General features: G+C 38.6%; 4 protein-coding genes across 13 annotated transcripts; 2 read left to right on the top strand and 2 right to left on the bottom strand.

Moving 5' to 3' along the window:
• Positions 1 to 469: 469 nt before the first annotated feature.
• Positions 470 to 5589, bottom strand: LOC149941398 (DNA-binding protein P3A2-like). Of its 5 annotated transcripts, none has more exons than XM_090178715.1 (11): positions 5549 to 5589; positions 4051 to 4175; positions 3690 to 3991; positions 3507 to 3621; positions 3308 to 3434; positions 3130 to 3238; positions 2851 to 3050; positions 2688 to 2792; positions 1741 to 1899; positions 1467 to 1680; positions 470 to 1359 (listed from the first exon to the last, which is right to left on the bottom strand). In XM_090178715.1, exons 3-11 carry the CDS (start codon positions 3973 to 3975, stop codon positions 1331 to 1333), a joined length of 1344 nt encoding a protein of 447 aa, XP_090034841.1. In that variant the 5' UTR covers positions 3976 to 3991; positions 4051 to 4175; positions 5549 to 5589; the 3' UTR covers positions 470 to 1330. The 5 variants fall into 5 exon arrangements, with proteins under 5 accessions (XP_090034841.1, XP_090034840.1, XP_090034839.1 ...); XM_090178714.1 differs by lacking the exon at positions 5549 to 5589 and adding an exon at positions 5326 to 5459; XM_090178713.1 differs by lacking the exon at positions 5549 to 5589 and adding an exon at positions 5265 to 5446.
• A 61-nt stretch (positions 5590 to 5650) lies between these two features.
• Rpn8 (regulatory particle non-ATPase 8) lies at positions 5651 to 7094 on the top strand. 4 transcript variants are annotated; one of them, XM_090178724.1, is made up of 2 exons: positions 5651 to 5776; positions 6015 to 7094. In XM_090178724.1, the coding sequence occupies exon 2, from the start codon at positions 6026 to 6028 to the stop codon at positions 7037 to 7039; it is 1014 nt and encodes a 337-aa protein (XP_090034850.1). In that variant the 5' UTR covers positions 5651 to 5776; positions 6015 to 6025; the 3' UTR covers positions 7040 to 7094. The 4 variants fall into 4 exon arrangements, with proteins under 4 accessions (XP_090034850.1, XP_090034847.1, XP_090034849.1 ...); XM_090178721.1 differs by having other exon boundaries at positions 5668 to 5776; positions 6000 to 7094; XM_090178723.1 differs by having other exon boundaries at positions 5674 to 5776; positions 6010 to 7094.
• On the top strand, positions 5656 to 9369 carry Coq7 (ubiquinone biosynthesis protein COQ7, mitochondrial). Its single transcript, XM_090178725.1, has 3 exons — positions 5656 to 5776; positions 8553 to 8943; positions 8998 to 9369. Exons 2-3 carry the CDS (start codon positions 8559 to 8561, stop codon positions 9276 to 9278), a joined length of 666 nt encoding a protein of 221 aa, XP_090034851.1. The 5' UTR covers positions 5656 to 5776; positions 8553 to 8558; the 3' UTR covers positions 9279 to 9369.
• LOC149941395 (protein shifted-like) lies at positions 7339 to 14003 on the bottom strand. Of its 3 annotated transcripts, none has more exons than XM_090178718.1 (11): positions 13025 to 14001; positions 11418 to 11557; positions 11244 to 11349; positions 11030 to 11173; positions 10090 to 10194; positions 9838 to 9867; positions 9697 to 9762; positions 8286 to 8381; positions 8079 to 8219; positions 7466 to 7606; positions 7339 to 7396 (listed from the first exon to the last, which is right to left on the bottom strand). In XM_090178718.1, exons 1-10 carry the CDS (start codon positions 13179 to 13181, stop codon positions 7497 to 7499), a joined length of 1095 nt encoding a protein of 364 aa, XP_090034844.1. In that variant the 5' UTR covers positions 13182 to 14001; the 3' UTR covers positions 7339 to 7396; positions 7466 to 7496. The 3 variants fall into 3 exon arrangements, with proteins under 3 accessions (XP_090034844.1, XP_090034843.1, XP_090034846.1); XM_090178717.1 differs by having other exon boundaries at positions 7517 to 7606; XM_090178720.1 differs by lacking the exon at positions 7466 to 7606 and having other exon boundaries at positions 13025 to 14003.
• Positions 14004 to 14523: the final 520 nt, after the last annotated feature.

Here is a 14523-nt window from a genome sequence, read left to right as displayed (position 1 = left end):
GACTAAATATAACGTTGCTAGTACTATTCCAACTAGTAGGTTATGTAGTCTGTTGTGAGACTAGCTCTCAGTAAATATTTTAACGGGCGCAAAGGTAGAGTTGACACACTTTTGGGTCTTATGTCACTTTTGCAGTTGGTGAAATGGAGCATTTGTGGTTGGGGTAATGACAAGTTGGGGAAATAAGCCTTTCCCACGGTGATTTTGTATGGTGGAAGCTACAGCTTTTCCCGTCCGGTTAGAGGTGTCCCTAAACACATTTGAAGTGAAACTTAAATTATGGCTGAATGACTGGTACAAATTTCCAGAGCATGCTGATGACCTATAAATTTCCAAAAGTATATATTTGAACTATCAAAGCAATGAATATTGCAATTTTCACAGTAAACTTTATTACAATTTCGCAAATAATTCTCACTATAAATTGTGATCCTATGTCACAAAACTTTGAATTTCATTTTACACCACTCCATTAGCTGTACATTCTTGGAATACTTCAAATACGAATGTTTTTTCTTTCTAAAATTTACTCCAAATTGTATATATTTTTGCCATTTAATAAAGGGTTTCGTACACCTAGATCTATGCTTTATTTAAACGACCTTTTTACATTTTTGGGAGTAGCTGAAATTAAATATGAAGTGGATTCTCTTCAATTCAATCTCTGACAACAATAACAATGACAAGAAACAGGGGGTTTTTCAGTAAAAAACTTTTACACATGAATTCAACTGGAGCAAATTAAAAAAAAATCTAACGGGTAAGGCGCTCCATTCTTCACATAAACTATGCATGATAAGACTAATAAATAAACCAGTTAACATAACTGATATACAATTATTACTAACATAAACCAACGTTGGCTAATTTTTCTGGAGTATCAATTTAAAACTTTTAAAATGATACGGCTCAAAATTCAATACAATAAAAAAATTTACAAAAAAGAGCAACGTATCGTTTCATTGGAAAAGCATCGTGTATAATTTTTACTCTAAAGATTTTATGTACAATATGTACACTTATTTATATCAATTTCTTTACTGACATTATTAATAAAAAAAATCAAAACAACGGGCCTTTATTAAAATAAAAACTTTAATTGTTCCTAGCTTTGGTTTGTAGTCTGTGCGATAGAAATAACACCCAATGTACCTCGATTGACAGAGTCAGCAGCTAGAGCTCCATTTATGTCCGTTATAACAGGTGTCACGCTGAGTTGACTACCGTGAGTGGCAGCCTGTTGGGTGGCTTCCGTCAACTGAGATAGGTTGGTTATGTACGATACCGGGATGGGGATGGAAACCATCCCGGACCCCGGAATTGCTTCGTTTCAAGTTTGCGGATTTAAGAGAAAGAAAACTGTTTCGTTCAAAAAAGGATTAAAGGCTAGAAATGATTCTAAAAATTCAATATTTTTGAAAAATTTGGGAAAGAGTGCAATTGCATTTTAAGTAAAAACTACATACCACTCTGAGTTCCATCTTCTCCGGTTAAAATAATTTGACCATCAGAATTTAAAGTTGCCTCTGCCAGAGTGGCTACCGCTTGAGCCGTTGCATCTCCATTTAAATCCATATTTACAGTTCCCAATTGGGTAACTTGGGGTGTTCCATCTTGATGGCTGGCCGCTACTTCCGCCAACGTTTGAACGGCTTGAGTAGCTTCTTGAGAGCTTTGAATCTAAAAGAAGAATGAATGAAACCAACTGAAAAGATCTAATGTTGGAGAAACTTGACTAACCGCGCTAACTGTTCTAACTTGAGCCTGGGTTCCATCTGGTAACGTAACAACGGCACTATTAGGATCAACGTGAATGATTGACATAGTACCATCCGGGTTAGTAATTGTTTGCACCATTGTAGGACCGTAATGTGTTGCAATAGGTTGAGCATAAAGGGCCTGTAATATGATAAAGTATATTTGAACAAATAATATTTAACAAAGTAAAAAAAAAAACCATAAGGTAACAAAACAACAATAGATGCTTAATAAATATGGGCCATGCTTAAAACCAATATCATCATTCGTGGTAACTAATAATAAACACTTTCTCAAGAAAAGCAATTTGTAGCAAAATAATAAATGAAATGAACAGGCTGGAATCTATTACACCGTGCGGTAGTTCAATATAGGTGGCACCAGACAAAATGTTTTTAAATGATAATGGGATAGCTGATAGAAGCTTTTCTTTCAAAATAATTGACCATAAAAAACGAAATAGCCAGGCATAATGACTGATTACCCTCTAAAATCATAAATTTACATGCTCATTTTGAGCTACAACGAAACGGCTGGAATATTAGGCCCAAGAGGGCCAAATATTGTTTCTAATAAATTAGAACGTTGAGCTTAATTAAAAGTAAACATAAATAAAAATTTTGCCAGGATTGAAGGGGACAGTCTCATGTACAGACAAAGACACCAGTGTGACATCAATATTTTCTGGTTTGGTAAGTGGTCACAATCTGTTACCGTACGTGTCTGGTTTGGTCTCCCGATGCCACTAGAGAGAACCTTACACTGTGGGCCCCCACAGTAGCCAGGGCAGTTTCAGCTGCCACCGCAGCGGCTGCGGCTGAATTCGGCGAACTGGCTTCATTGCCACTAGCGGTACATAAAGTTGGCACCGTGCTGGTGGCTACTGAACGACTTTCTGCAGTAGAATGAGCCATCTGCATCGCCTTTACCTTCTTTTCTTCATCTTCCTCATTAAATGTAGGCAGTAGATCATCACGCCCATGGAATTTGTAGCAATTGAGCACTATTTGCCTCAGAGCGTGTGTCCATGAAATCTATCAAAATGATAATTCAGTAAAAAATAAAAAAAAAAATGGTTTTAGCAACACAAACTTTCTGCTTCTCTTCTTCAGATCGGGCGTCGCTTCTAACATTAGCCCAAGGCAAATCTTTAGGCCACCACAAAGGTCTTGTTGACTCTCTTCCCCATCCTGGTTTACCCCGTCCCGTGGAATATTTTAACATTAGAGGGATGAAGCAACGTAGTTGGGCTTGAGTCATTTTTTCCACAGGTGTAGGAATACCATCAATGACTGAGTGGGGAGGGGAGTATATTATAAGAAAGGTTGAAAATTTCATAGCAAATAAATATCGCATTATGAAAACAATTACCTAGGGGAGGTAATTCGTGAAGTGAAGGGTCATCAGGTGTTTGAGGTGGGGCTTGCTGGGCTAAAGCAGCTTCTAGTTCTTGCATAATTACATTACGACAACTACGAATCTAAATATACACAAATAATTAAACAGAGAAAAATTCTTGTTAAATTTAGTTTTCAATAAATTAACATACCACATTCTCGAGTGGATGAGCACCAAACACTTTAAAATTATTTTGAGGTTTACCAGGAGTAACAGCCAGGACAACCGCTTGTTGACCTACTCTCGTTGTGTATTCATCTATCGTAACTTTTAATTTCCTAAAAAAAAACTATTTAACATAAAACCATACATTTGACCAACTTCCGTTTGAAGGATGACATTTAAATTACCTTAACAATCTAGTTTGTTGTCTTTTTCGTATAGAAGGATTAGTTTCAAATTGGTGGGGTCTTTTCCTCTTCTTTCCTGTTGCAATGGCAGCAGCAGCCGCAACTCCCACTGGTCCTAAAGCAAAAATAATTATATATTAATTGGATTGAAATAATTTTCAGATCCCAAAATCAAACTTTTACCTGCTGCTGCTAGCTGAGCAGTAACATTATCAGAGGCAGCTGCGGAGCTTAAAAGATCTGTATCATCAAATGGAGGACTTTCAGGAGATGAAGGCGGGTCACTCATTTGATCGGAACCACCACCCATCATGCTATGATTGACTGATGTTTGCATACTGGCATTCAGTTGAGTCGGTGAACCCATTTCATCCGGAGAGTGAATTTGGGGGGAATGATTCATTTGAGGTGAATGATTAATTTGAGATGAAGCATCCATTTGTGGTGAAGAATCCAACTGAGTTGTCATAAAGGTCACGATTCATCTAAGCCAAGAACAATATTTTAATTAGTGCTTAACTTATTAAAGTGCTTTAAAACTTACAGAGTAATTGACAAATTGCGTATGCTCGCAACTTTAGAAAAAACTGCATAACCACTTTCTATCACATGATTTCTTTCACACCTTGGGTATTATCCAGTATCATATATATAGCTTTTGATTAAGTGCTATAAAAATATTAATGCAAATAATGCTTAATTTCAAATTTTTTATAACAATAAATAAAGAAAATTACTAAAATAACTTTTGAATTAGCAATTGTTAAGAAGTGAGACCCCCTATCATCTTTGGCTGAGTTGGGTTTTATTGGGGTTAATGAAGGTGTTAAATCTTTTAACTATAAACAATGGTAAGAAATGTAAAAATAAATATAAATCTGATGCATGCATGACCCATTGACATGTCAGCTAAAAAAACTTTCAAATGGTCCCATGTATATTTTATAAATTTTCATTCCCCCCCCCCCCGACTATCCCTTGCTTTGCTCTCTCCTTACTCCCACTTGTCTTTGATAACCCACCCTCCCTTTCAAATCAATAATGAAAGTCCCCTGAAGACTGAAGCATGTCTGAAGTGTAGAATTTTTTATTTCATTTTAACATAGGAAACCAACCACCCTTCCTCCTCCCACTTGCTCTCAGAAAAGTCGATTTGGATCGATATTTTCGCCTATTTTCTATGTCTCCCGGCAAGGCTTGGATTCTTCTTTAGGGCGCGTATCAAAACACCGGTTCTTTGAGAAACAGGCGCAAAAATAAACAATGGATAACATACTTGTATCGAGGATAAGGAACAAATAACAATAATTAGCGTATACACAAACTGGCCACAAGCTAAAATAAAGGCACATTCCGCGGCACGACGTACATGTAGAACCATATTGCATCTAAGGTCGAAGATGGATTCCATAGGTGGGAGTAGGGATGCTTGGTTCGGGAGGCACCAAGAACACGGATCGCGTATCGAAGTTTAAGGGACTATTACGAAATGGGACATGATTATTTAAAGAAAAGACAACATTCAAGGGGTACAGCTGACGATCTAACAATTTCGGATGGACTCTGAAGTGGCCCATGCGTACTAGAAAATAAGAGGGGTGCAAAACTGAGCAAGTGTGAGAGATATTTTGGTGCGCGTTTGCGTCGACTCATTTCACACGGGCCGGGTCCGAAACGAGAAGAGGTCGCGTGAAATCACGTACTGCAAAATGTTACGTTACTTGGGAAATTAGAAAGGTGAAAAAGGAAAAAAGTTACCAGTATTTTAGAAAATTGGATAGTTAAAAGCTCGTGAGGACGAAGAATCGAGAAAGACCACCTAAGGTGAAAAAGCGCCCTTCTAGTAAAGCTACACTTTACAATGCTAGATCCGCCATATGTAATTGCGCTTGCGCGGTGGGAACTAATACATCAGCCGACAACGGCTCTCTTCATTTAATTTTTGAAGATGACACTCGAGTTAAATTCATTAAAAACCCTTAAAAACACATAATACAGACTTCAATGAATTCATTAAAATAACCATTGACAACCTTACTTACCTAATTAAACCAAGAGATTAATTTGAAAATTCATGCGCAACTGAGGACCAAAATGGACGCTTATTGAGCAGTTTATTACCAAAATGAATAAAAGGGGGGGGAGGATAATTTCGGGTTGAGAAACACTTCGAGACTCGAGAGAGACCCGCTAACGTGCTGCCCTCTGCATTTCGTTAAAAGCGCCATTTACGTTTACTGTAAAGTTGCCAGTCATCTCATCACCAATCCGTAAGTTTGTATTTATAAAAAATTTATTATTAAATATCTGCTTTGAGTAAAGTTTGTAATTGCCTTGTGTTCATCTATCTTCGCAAATTTTAAACGATTAACTATTAATTTTCTTTCATTTGGGAATGAGTTAGGCTTAGCATTAAATTTATAAAGAAATCACGCTATACCTTTGCTGATTCTCAAAGTCTATCTACATTTTAATTTTTTAGTAAATTTTTAGGTTTTATTAGCACAGACGTTTCAAACATGACAGAAACTGAGGTTCAGAATATTGTCCCTCAAGCAAAAACAGCTGCTGAAGGTGGACTCCCTATATCGAAAGTCGTGGTTCATCCCTTGGTGTTACTTAGCGTTGTCGATCATTTTAATCGTATGGGAAAAATTGGGAATCAGAAAAGGGTGGTTGGAATCTTACTTGGCTGCTCCAAAGGAAAAGGTGTACTGGATGTTTCAAACAGCTTTGCCGTTCCGTTTGACGAGGATGACAAGGATTGGAGCGTTTGGTTCTTAGATCACGATTACCTTGAACACATGTACAGCATGTTTAAGAAAGTAAATGCCAAAGAGAGAATCGTTGGTTGGTATCACACTGGTCCCAAATTACATCAAAATGACATTGAAATCAACGAACTAATCCGAAGATATTGCCCTAACTCTGTATTGGTAATCATTGATGCTAAACCCAAGGATTTAGGATTGCCAACCGAAGCTTATATAGCTGTAGAAGATGTCCATGATGATGGAACCCCAACATCAAAAACCTTTGAGCATGTGGCTAGTGAAATAGGGGCTGAAGAAGCCGAAGAAGTTGGCGTTGAGCACCTTCTTAGAGATATTAAAGATACAACACTTGGCACCCTCTCACAAAGAATAACCAACCAGTTAATGGGTATGAAAGGTCTTCATTCTCAAATAGAAGACATTAAGAGTTATTTGGATCAAGTTGGGGAAGGCAAGCTACCAGTGAATCATGCAATCATCTACAATTTGCAAGATATTTTCAATTTACTTCCTGACATTTCAGTGCACAGTTTTGTGAAATCCCTTTATGTGAAAACCAACGACCAAATGTTGGTGATTTATTTAGCTTCTTTGGTCCGTTCAGTCATTGCACTTCACAATTTAATAAATAATAAAATCACCAATCGTGATGCAGAGAAAAAGGAAAGTGGGAAGAAAGAAGATAAGCTAGAAGATAAGAAACAGAAAACTGAGGAGAAGGACAAGGAAGAAAAGAAAGATGCCTCCAAAGCTGTCTGATTTGTATTTAAATTGTATTTTGTTTTGTGGGTTTGAAATAAATCTTAATAGTTAATATAGATATTTTTTCCCCAATAGAAAAACAGAAATTTGATACTCAATAAAAACACATTTTAAAATCATAGCTTTTTTTAAAGTCAATGGAAAAAAGCTATACAAAGTTTGACACAAAGCAGAATTAAAAATTACGGCTTTTTATAGTTTTGGGAATGTTTAACAAACCAGCACCATCACAGACTAAAATTGGGGCAGGAGTGGGTATAAGAAAAATGCATAACAGTACAAAAATTTGGCATTGCTTCCTATTTTTAATCTACAAAAATTGTTTCCTCCTTTGCTTTCTTCTTCGAGGGTGGCCTTCAAAATAAAAACATTTAATTTTTTATTAAGGCAATAACAAAGTGGCGTTTAAAAAAAAATTAAAACCTCCACCAATTAGAAGAAAGGGCTATTATGATTATTTAAGACGAGACCTACGTCTACTACATCTCTTTCCAAACCAACCATTTTCACATTGGCAATGTTTGCCATTGCATTTACCATGTCTACATTTCTTTCTGCAACCATCTGTAAAAATTTCTCTGTTTTAAAATCTCTGCAAGTTTATGCAGAATAGGAATATTTTTTTATAACGGGTAGGGTGCAATTAATATGGGAGGGATAAAACAAATACCAGAAAACGCGCCCTTCGCGACTAAGTTAAAGACAGTTGGAGGCCCTGAGTCCTAATTGTCTAGTGACTATTTAAAAGCTTGGAGTAATAACGCCTACAAGACGGAGAGTGCGGTTTCCTCAATGACTGAGCGGTGGATTGAGCCCTCTCCGCAAAGAGGGGTTCAAATGCCCTTGAAGCCATCTCTAGGCATTTGAGACCACTAAGGAGTATTAAAGTTATAGTTGTCTCCACCGGATAGAGATGGATGCAATGGAGTTTGAACCTCTTTTGAGGTGGGGCTTCAGCCGCCTGGCAGCCAATGATGAAATCAAACTCCCTTTCCGTTCGCTACTCCCATGGGCTTTATTTGTCCTGACAATATACCTGTTTGTTGGCCTACACTGGAAACAGTTGATGGCGTTTCGGTAGACCTTTCACACTGAGATCCGTTAAAACCTTTTCTACATCGACAACGGTTTACACCGACGCATCTACTACTGTTCAAGCATGGAATTGTACATTTACCTTTAACAACAAATGTATATATATGTTTAATACGTCGAATAAGATATAACGGAAAGAACTACTAACTGTATTCGCATCTAGGACCGTAATATCCTCTCCTACAAGCGCAAGCATCCTTCTGGATACACTTTCCACCATTTAGACATTTTTCTCCACATATACCTTTCAAGAAAAATCGCAAACTCGTTTAAATTTTTCGATCGTTTCGAGCCGATATCTTTAAACGGTAGGTAGCCCGTTAACAACGTCAAAATCACCCTAAACCTTAATTGTAAATAACAATGAACCGGTTTTGCTTTGTATAACGTGACTCGAAAATGTTTTATTTTTCAGAGGTTCATGTATGGGGTATCTGAAATGACGGTTGGACGGGGACTAATCGCTTGTTCTTGGAGGACTTTACCGACGAAACGCCTGACGACGGGTTCCTCCATCGCGGAAGGGGGAACCTCGAATGTAATAAGCGAGCCAAAATTGAGGCAACGGAAGGATATGTACGACAAATTTTTACGAGTTGACCACGCAGGAGAATACGGCGCCGATCGAATCTACGCTGGTCAAATGGCCGTTTTGGGCAATACCAACGCCGGCCCAATCATCCAAGAGATGTGGGAGCAAGAGAAACACCACTTGGCCACTTTCGAACGTTTGCTACCTCAACACCGAGTGCGGCCTACGGCATTGCTACCTTTTTGGAATTTGGCCGGTTTCGCGTTGGGAGCTGGTAAGATGGTTTTGGGATGCGTTGTAAGAGTGCTTAACTAACGATCATTTTTAGGAACGGCGTTATTGGGCCAAGAGAGTGCGATGGCTTGCACGGTCGCGGTGGAATCGGTAATCACGGACCATTACAACGACCAGATTAGGCAGCTGATGGCGGACAATCCCGAGGACCACAAGGAATTGCTGAAAATTATACGCGAATTTCGTGACGACGAACAGCATCACCATGATACCGGATTGGAACACAATGCCGAACAAGCGCCTTTTTACAGTTTCCTTACCGAAGTCATTAAAATTGGATGCAAAGGTGCGATTCTGGTTGCCGAAAAAATCTGATTTCAACAAATAATTTCATAGAATATGTTCTTAAAGGCCACCGATTCTATTCTTTAACACCATTCTTACGAATAAAGTATTAGCACGTGTATGGTTGTTGTATGGTATTTTATACGTGACGTCCCTGGATAGATAGATTTGCGCCCAAAATGGAGGCCATGGCCAGATGTACAGAATGCTACTAATCTATACGACACCCTACACGCTGACAACGAGCTACCTCAAAAATATCGAAACGTATAGAGTGTTGTCGTCTGATACGATTTTGAAAACTTGTAACGTCACAGCTGTAGTGTTAATAGTGGCCGTCATGACAGTTACCGTTTTTTATCAATAGGCAAATTACAATGGTGACGTCGCAGGGTTTCAATACGACAACACTCTATATTAAAGCTCAGTGATAAACATTTGAACTTGCCTCCTTCGCAGTGCGGTCCTTGATAACCGTCGGCACACGCGCAAACTCCAGGGGAAACGCAGGTACCTCAAAAAATAATTAAAATATTTATTTAGTCCTTTTCAAATTGAAAACGAAAGCTTTTTGGAGAAATTGTTTTACCTCCATTCATACATTGTGGATAGCAGAGAGCTGACAAGGAATACCCGAAACAATTTATTTTTAAAACAAATTTATATACCGTAATAGAGTGTTGTCGTCTGATACGATTTTGAAAACTTGTAACGTCACAGCTGTAGTGTTAATAGTGGCCGCCATGACAGTTACCGTTTTTTATCAATAGGCAAATTACAATTGTGACGTCGCAGGGTTTCAGACGACAACACTCTATAGACGGGAAGAGCTGATATTTACCAGATTGGCAGTATTTGCCCATGTAACCCTTTGGGCATTCGCATATTCGATGTTGGTTACACCAGCCATTATTCGCGCACTTCTTATTACACTCGGGATCCGGACCTATAAATAAATGGTTTGCAATACGAAAAAATGCTAAGATTAGATGCTCTTCTGTCTGGCCCATTTAGACCTACATGTCATTGCCTTCAATGTTAATCAGAAGTTTATAATATATTTCTTACGAGAGAAGTATCCAACCTTGTCCCCTAATGAGGTAAAATGACAATATTACATTGCATAGGGATATCTACTTATTTATACATCAATTCATATTTTCCCGACGGAATAGTTTTAGAAAATCCATATATTACGTATTGTTTCTTTCGAAAAATCAGCCTGCGGCGGTTTATTTTTCAATCTAATTACATTAGCAGTATAGGTGGATGAATACTTCTCTCATAAGAAATATATTATACCATAAGACTATCAAGGACCCCCTAAGTTCGAAACAAATGGGATTTTAACGTTAGGCTACATGAATCCACCTGGTGGCGAAAAACCAAAACTTATGCATAAATACCCCGGCAACTGCTTTGTAGATGGCAAGAAGTAGTATACGTGGTAGGGGTGAGGGGATTGGGAGGATTTGTTCTTTTTCTCAGCCAGGTAGCGTAGATCCTAATTTTGATACCTCTCGCGCCTGTCTAGTGCTGAACTGGTTTTTATGTAGCTTATTCGTCAGTTGAATCATTTTATAGGCTACTTAAAAACAAGGTACCTCGTCGAATTTACTCTTATGTCCAGGACTTTTCGTAGTAAAACGTCATCGATACGTCACCCGTGACGCAGCAGAAACATCAAAACCAGAAGGCCAATCTTACTTTATACCTAATTACCTATTCAAACTTAGGGGGCCTTGGCAGTCCTATGATTATACGCTTATGATTTTACTAACCATGCTGGGCGCATTGTTTCTGTAGTTTTAGTCTAAGCGGCGTCCCGGGCAAAAATTTGCCTTTGTCGTTAAGAATCCGCAATCCAATGGCGAAAGCAGCGATACCGCTCCTATTACCCAAACAAGGCAAGAAAACTTGGAAAACTACGAGTGGTAATTGTCAATTTAAATAATTAGATAATTAGAGCTTTCAAATTGGGATAATGCCAAACACCTCTTGGTCTTTTGGGTACTTTCCCTTTACTGTCGATGGATATAACTGGATTACTTAATATTTCCTCGTTGAATGAAACGAGTTGGTCGAAATCGTAGTAATATTGCTAGAGAAGGTGGAGGGGGATGTTAAAGTAAAAAATAATTTGACATGTGCCTTAATGGTGGTATGTACTTTATGGTCTCCGGATCTCCAGGTAAAATTGACTGATCCAACTTCAGATGGTATAACGGGTAAGTATTTCTCAAAGTTCGGGTCCAAAATGTAAGGTAGGACAATGCCGTCGACGATTGCAAATATTTCCATGCCGAACCCTGTCATTGCGTAGAAAAGGAAAAACAAGAAACCATAAAACATCATTCGCTCAAACGACATTACGGGAATTATCTCCGCATCAACGCCAGTTTTAGCTACATTTTTCATACGGACAATTACAGAGTTGTTAAAGTCGCTTGACAGATTAATTATCTGCCACTTACGACTATTAACCTTGCTCCCATACAGCCCAATTAAATGTAGCGTACTAAGCATCTATTGGAAAAACGCGCCTTGTATGAACGGGACCTTTAACCATTATTTTAGTCAGACGTATATAATAAATCTAATGCGTAAAAATTAATAAATTTAATAAACAAGAAACGATTGGATGAACGGTGTTGTTTCAAAGACTCCGCTCTCCTGAACCACTGGTTTTTAGTTACCAAATAAATCTATAATTGATTGACTTTAGGGTTACATCAAAAGCAATTATATTTACTCTGAAATGGAGATTTTAAGCTGCAGAATAAAAGAAACCGAGCAGCTTGACCAAGATCGTAAATTGGCCTTCATGTAACTTTAAATTCTTTTAATATACGTATTTCGGAAATTATTAAAAAAATGAGGTCGTCAAACAAAAATCACGTGAATTGTGGCGTTTTCGGTAGATGAGCGGAAAAAAAGCGCCCCCAAGTGGCAGGAAGAAAATTTCACGGATTTCCATCTTTACAAGATGCTAACGGGAATAAATGGGGAGAAAAGCGTGAAAAGAAATCGTTTCGTTGGTGCTTTCACTGAACTAGAATTGATAAGGGGGAAGCGTTACTTTGGACAGTTATCCTTCCACGCTGCATTATATCATGTTTTTCGTGTTTTGTGCCGAGGAATAAAAGCGCATTCAACAATGCTAACGTTTATCAAATCGTATATTTTAGATACTGAATGATATTTCAATGGAAAAAGCGAATGTACAATAATGGGAGAGACCTCTCGATTTGGCTTCGGGGGAGGAGTTGAGAAGATGGAAACGGTGCTTTCCGAAAATATACACTATTCCTAACATTCAAAACTCCACCTTCAAAAGCCCAAGAAAATAGAGTCTTACAAAAAATTCAGGGGAAAAGAGAAAAAGTCTATTATAAAAGAGAAGGAGGGACCGGGAAAATCCCCGGGCTAAACATCGCCGTAAATTTACTGATTTGTCGATTACACTTCCCGCAAACTAGTTGTTGGCTGCTTTGGGAAGCGTAATAACAAAACGAGACAGCTAAAGAACTCGAGTTCTGATGGAAGGCGCAAAAGTCTGCATTTTCCACGTTGTACCGGCGGTTTATTACTTGGAAACAAATTAAAATATCGCTTCCCGAAATAGCTCTTGTTTATCGTTGAAGTCGCGACGCGTAATCGCGATTTTATTACCCTTATCGTTAAGAGCAAATAAAACTAGGTCTACGTGAAAACTGTGACGAAATGGGAAGACCAACGTGTTTATTATTTGAATACGAAAAATGCCAATTTCTCACCACTGAACTCTTTGACTTGCCGTTCGTCGATCCAGAGTGTGATGTCTCTCTCCTTTTCCTTCGCTCCTTTTCCACCAGGTGTCGTCGTCAGGAATAACAGTAGCCCGAATGATTTAAAAGTCGTCAATAGACGGATGCCTCGCGTCTTGCGAAACATCGTAGCCCTGACGCGTTTTTAGCACTTTACAGATATCACAACGTTTGGAAAACTTACGGAGATATTTTCCGCTATTTTCTCGGCGAAATATATGGATCGATAATCAAATTCGGATATGGTAATCGAAATCGACGAGATGTTCAGCCCCAGGCCGGAATAGAGCGGGGCCAGTCATCATCTGGAAGATGCTGCAACTGAGTCCGGCCGCGGAGTCTTTGAAACAACACCGTTCATCCAGGCAGGGCTCTCCTGACTTTATAGAGTACTTATATAGCGGTAGTCGCTTTTTAAACGGCGAGCATCTTGCGCCTTTTCTATTTAAAAATATTTTTTTGCGCCAAAGAAAAAATCACCCCTGGTTCTCGTTCGGATGGGTATGAAGATGTTGTAGAAAGATTCGAAAGAGGGCATAAAAAAGGGAGAACAAAATGGGGGGAAGAAAAAAGTGAATAAGAACGGGAGGGGGGCGGACAGAAGTGAGGAAGAAAGGGAGGGAGAGGACTTGAGAGAGAAAAAAAGATCGAAACACGTGCAAAAAGTTCGCGTAGGAGCGATGACAGGTCTATTCTCCGTGCCAACTTGTAGTTCCCTATTTAACCACTTAAAGGTTTGCAGCAGCACACGCGTATTCAATGCCTGGCCACTTAAAAAGCGAGAAGTTAGTGGCAGTTTTCCGTCACGGCCAAATATAAAAAAAGACGACGGCTTTTGATGTTTCCACCAATGGAACATGGCTTCTTTTTTTTCAGCGCTTTCTCTCTCTCTCTACGTATATAAAGAAAGGAAAAATTCCCGGGAGGGTCGGCGTCTTGTTAAGATCAGGAAGGGGGCATCCTTAAAAACACCTAACTGAGGGGCGCGATAAACTGTGCTTAGAGAAGTTTCTAGCCTGCATACTGAAAACGCCAGAAAAACTGCAAATAAAATAAATTACGCCTGTCCCGAATTGGCCATATCCCGGACAGCTTGGAATGAACGCGGTTATGCCCACCCCTCCCCCCTTAATGATAAAGCTCTTTCTTCGCGCCATTTTCGTCGTTAATAATTTCTAATAAGAAACTAATTATATCGCATAACGAGGTTACCGAAAAAATAATAATTCTTCGTCTACTTAAATTTTTGGAGATGTATTACTTATGTAGAGAGAGATAAATCAAGTGTCATAGAAAACCATTAATATCATCAATGGATAACTCCACTAAGTCACAGGCGGGAGAAGATTCTTTTTAAATTGGGAAAAAGGATTAATTTAAATACAGAGATCGTGACTACACGTTTTTAGACAAAAGGGCGCTTTAAAGCTGGTTTCATAACCCTAATTTAATCTTTTTATATAGCATAG

The sequence above is a fragment of the Leiobunum rupestre genome, chromosome 6, assembly GCF_980474605.1.
Source record: "Leiobunum rupestre chromosome 6, qqLeiRupe1.1.hap1, whole genome shotgun sequence".
NCBI classification, from domain to species: Eukaryota; Metazoa; Arthropoda; class Arachnida; order Opiliones; family Sclerosomatidae; genus Leiobunum; species Leiobunum rupestre.
This window is presented reverse-complemented; position numbering and strand designations above follow the sequence as displayed.

Excerpts from the sequence above, each read along its gene's own strand:
- LOC149941395 (XM_090178717.1), bottom strand. The coding sequence starts at position 13,181 with ATGTTTCGCAAGACGCGAGGCATCCGTCTATTGACGACTTTTAAATCA. Across the intron at positions 11,350-11,417 it reads GGAGATCCGGAGACCATAAA|CAATATTACTACGATTTCGA; the intron begins GTACATACCACC and ends CACCTTCTCTAG. Across the intron at positions 7,397-7,516 it reads TGGAAAGAGATGTAGTAGAC|GCCACCCTCGAAGAAGAAAG; the intron begins GTAGGTCTCGTC and ends TTTATTTTGAAG.
- Coq7 (XM_090178725.1), top strand. The coding sequence starts at position 8,559 with ATGTATGGGGTATCTGAAATGACGGTTGGACGGGGACTAATCGCTTGT. Across the intron at positions 8,944-8,997 it reads CGGTTTCGCGTTGGGAGCTG|GAACGGCGTTATTGGGCCAA; the intron begins GTAAGATGGTTT and ends GATCATTTTTAG.
- Rpn8 (XM_090178724.1), top strand. The coding sequence starts at position 6,026 with ATGACAGAAACTGAGGTTCAGAATATTGTCCCTCAAGCAAAAACAGCT.
- LOC149941398 (XM_090178715.1), bottom strand. The coding sequence starts at position 3,975 with ATGACAACTCAGTTGGATTCTTCACCACAAATGGATGCTTCATCTCAA. Across the intron at positions 3,622-3,689 it reads TGCTCAGCTAGCAGCAGCAG|GACCAGTGGGAGTTGCGGCT; the intron begins GTAAAAGTTTGA and ends TTTTTGCTTTAG. Across the intron at positions 2,793-2,850 it reads CTGAAGAAGAGAAGCAGAAA|ATTTCATGGACACACGCTCT; the intron begins GTTTGTGTTGCT and ends TCATTTTGATAG.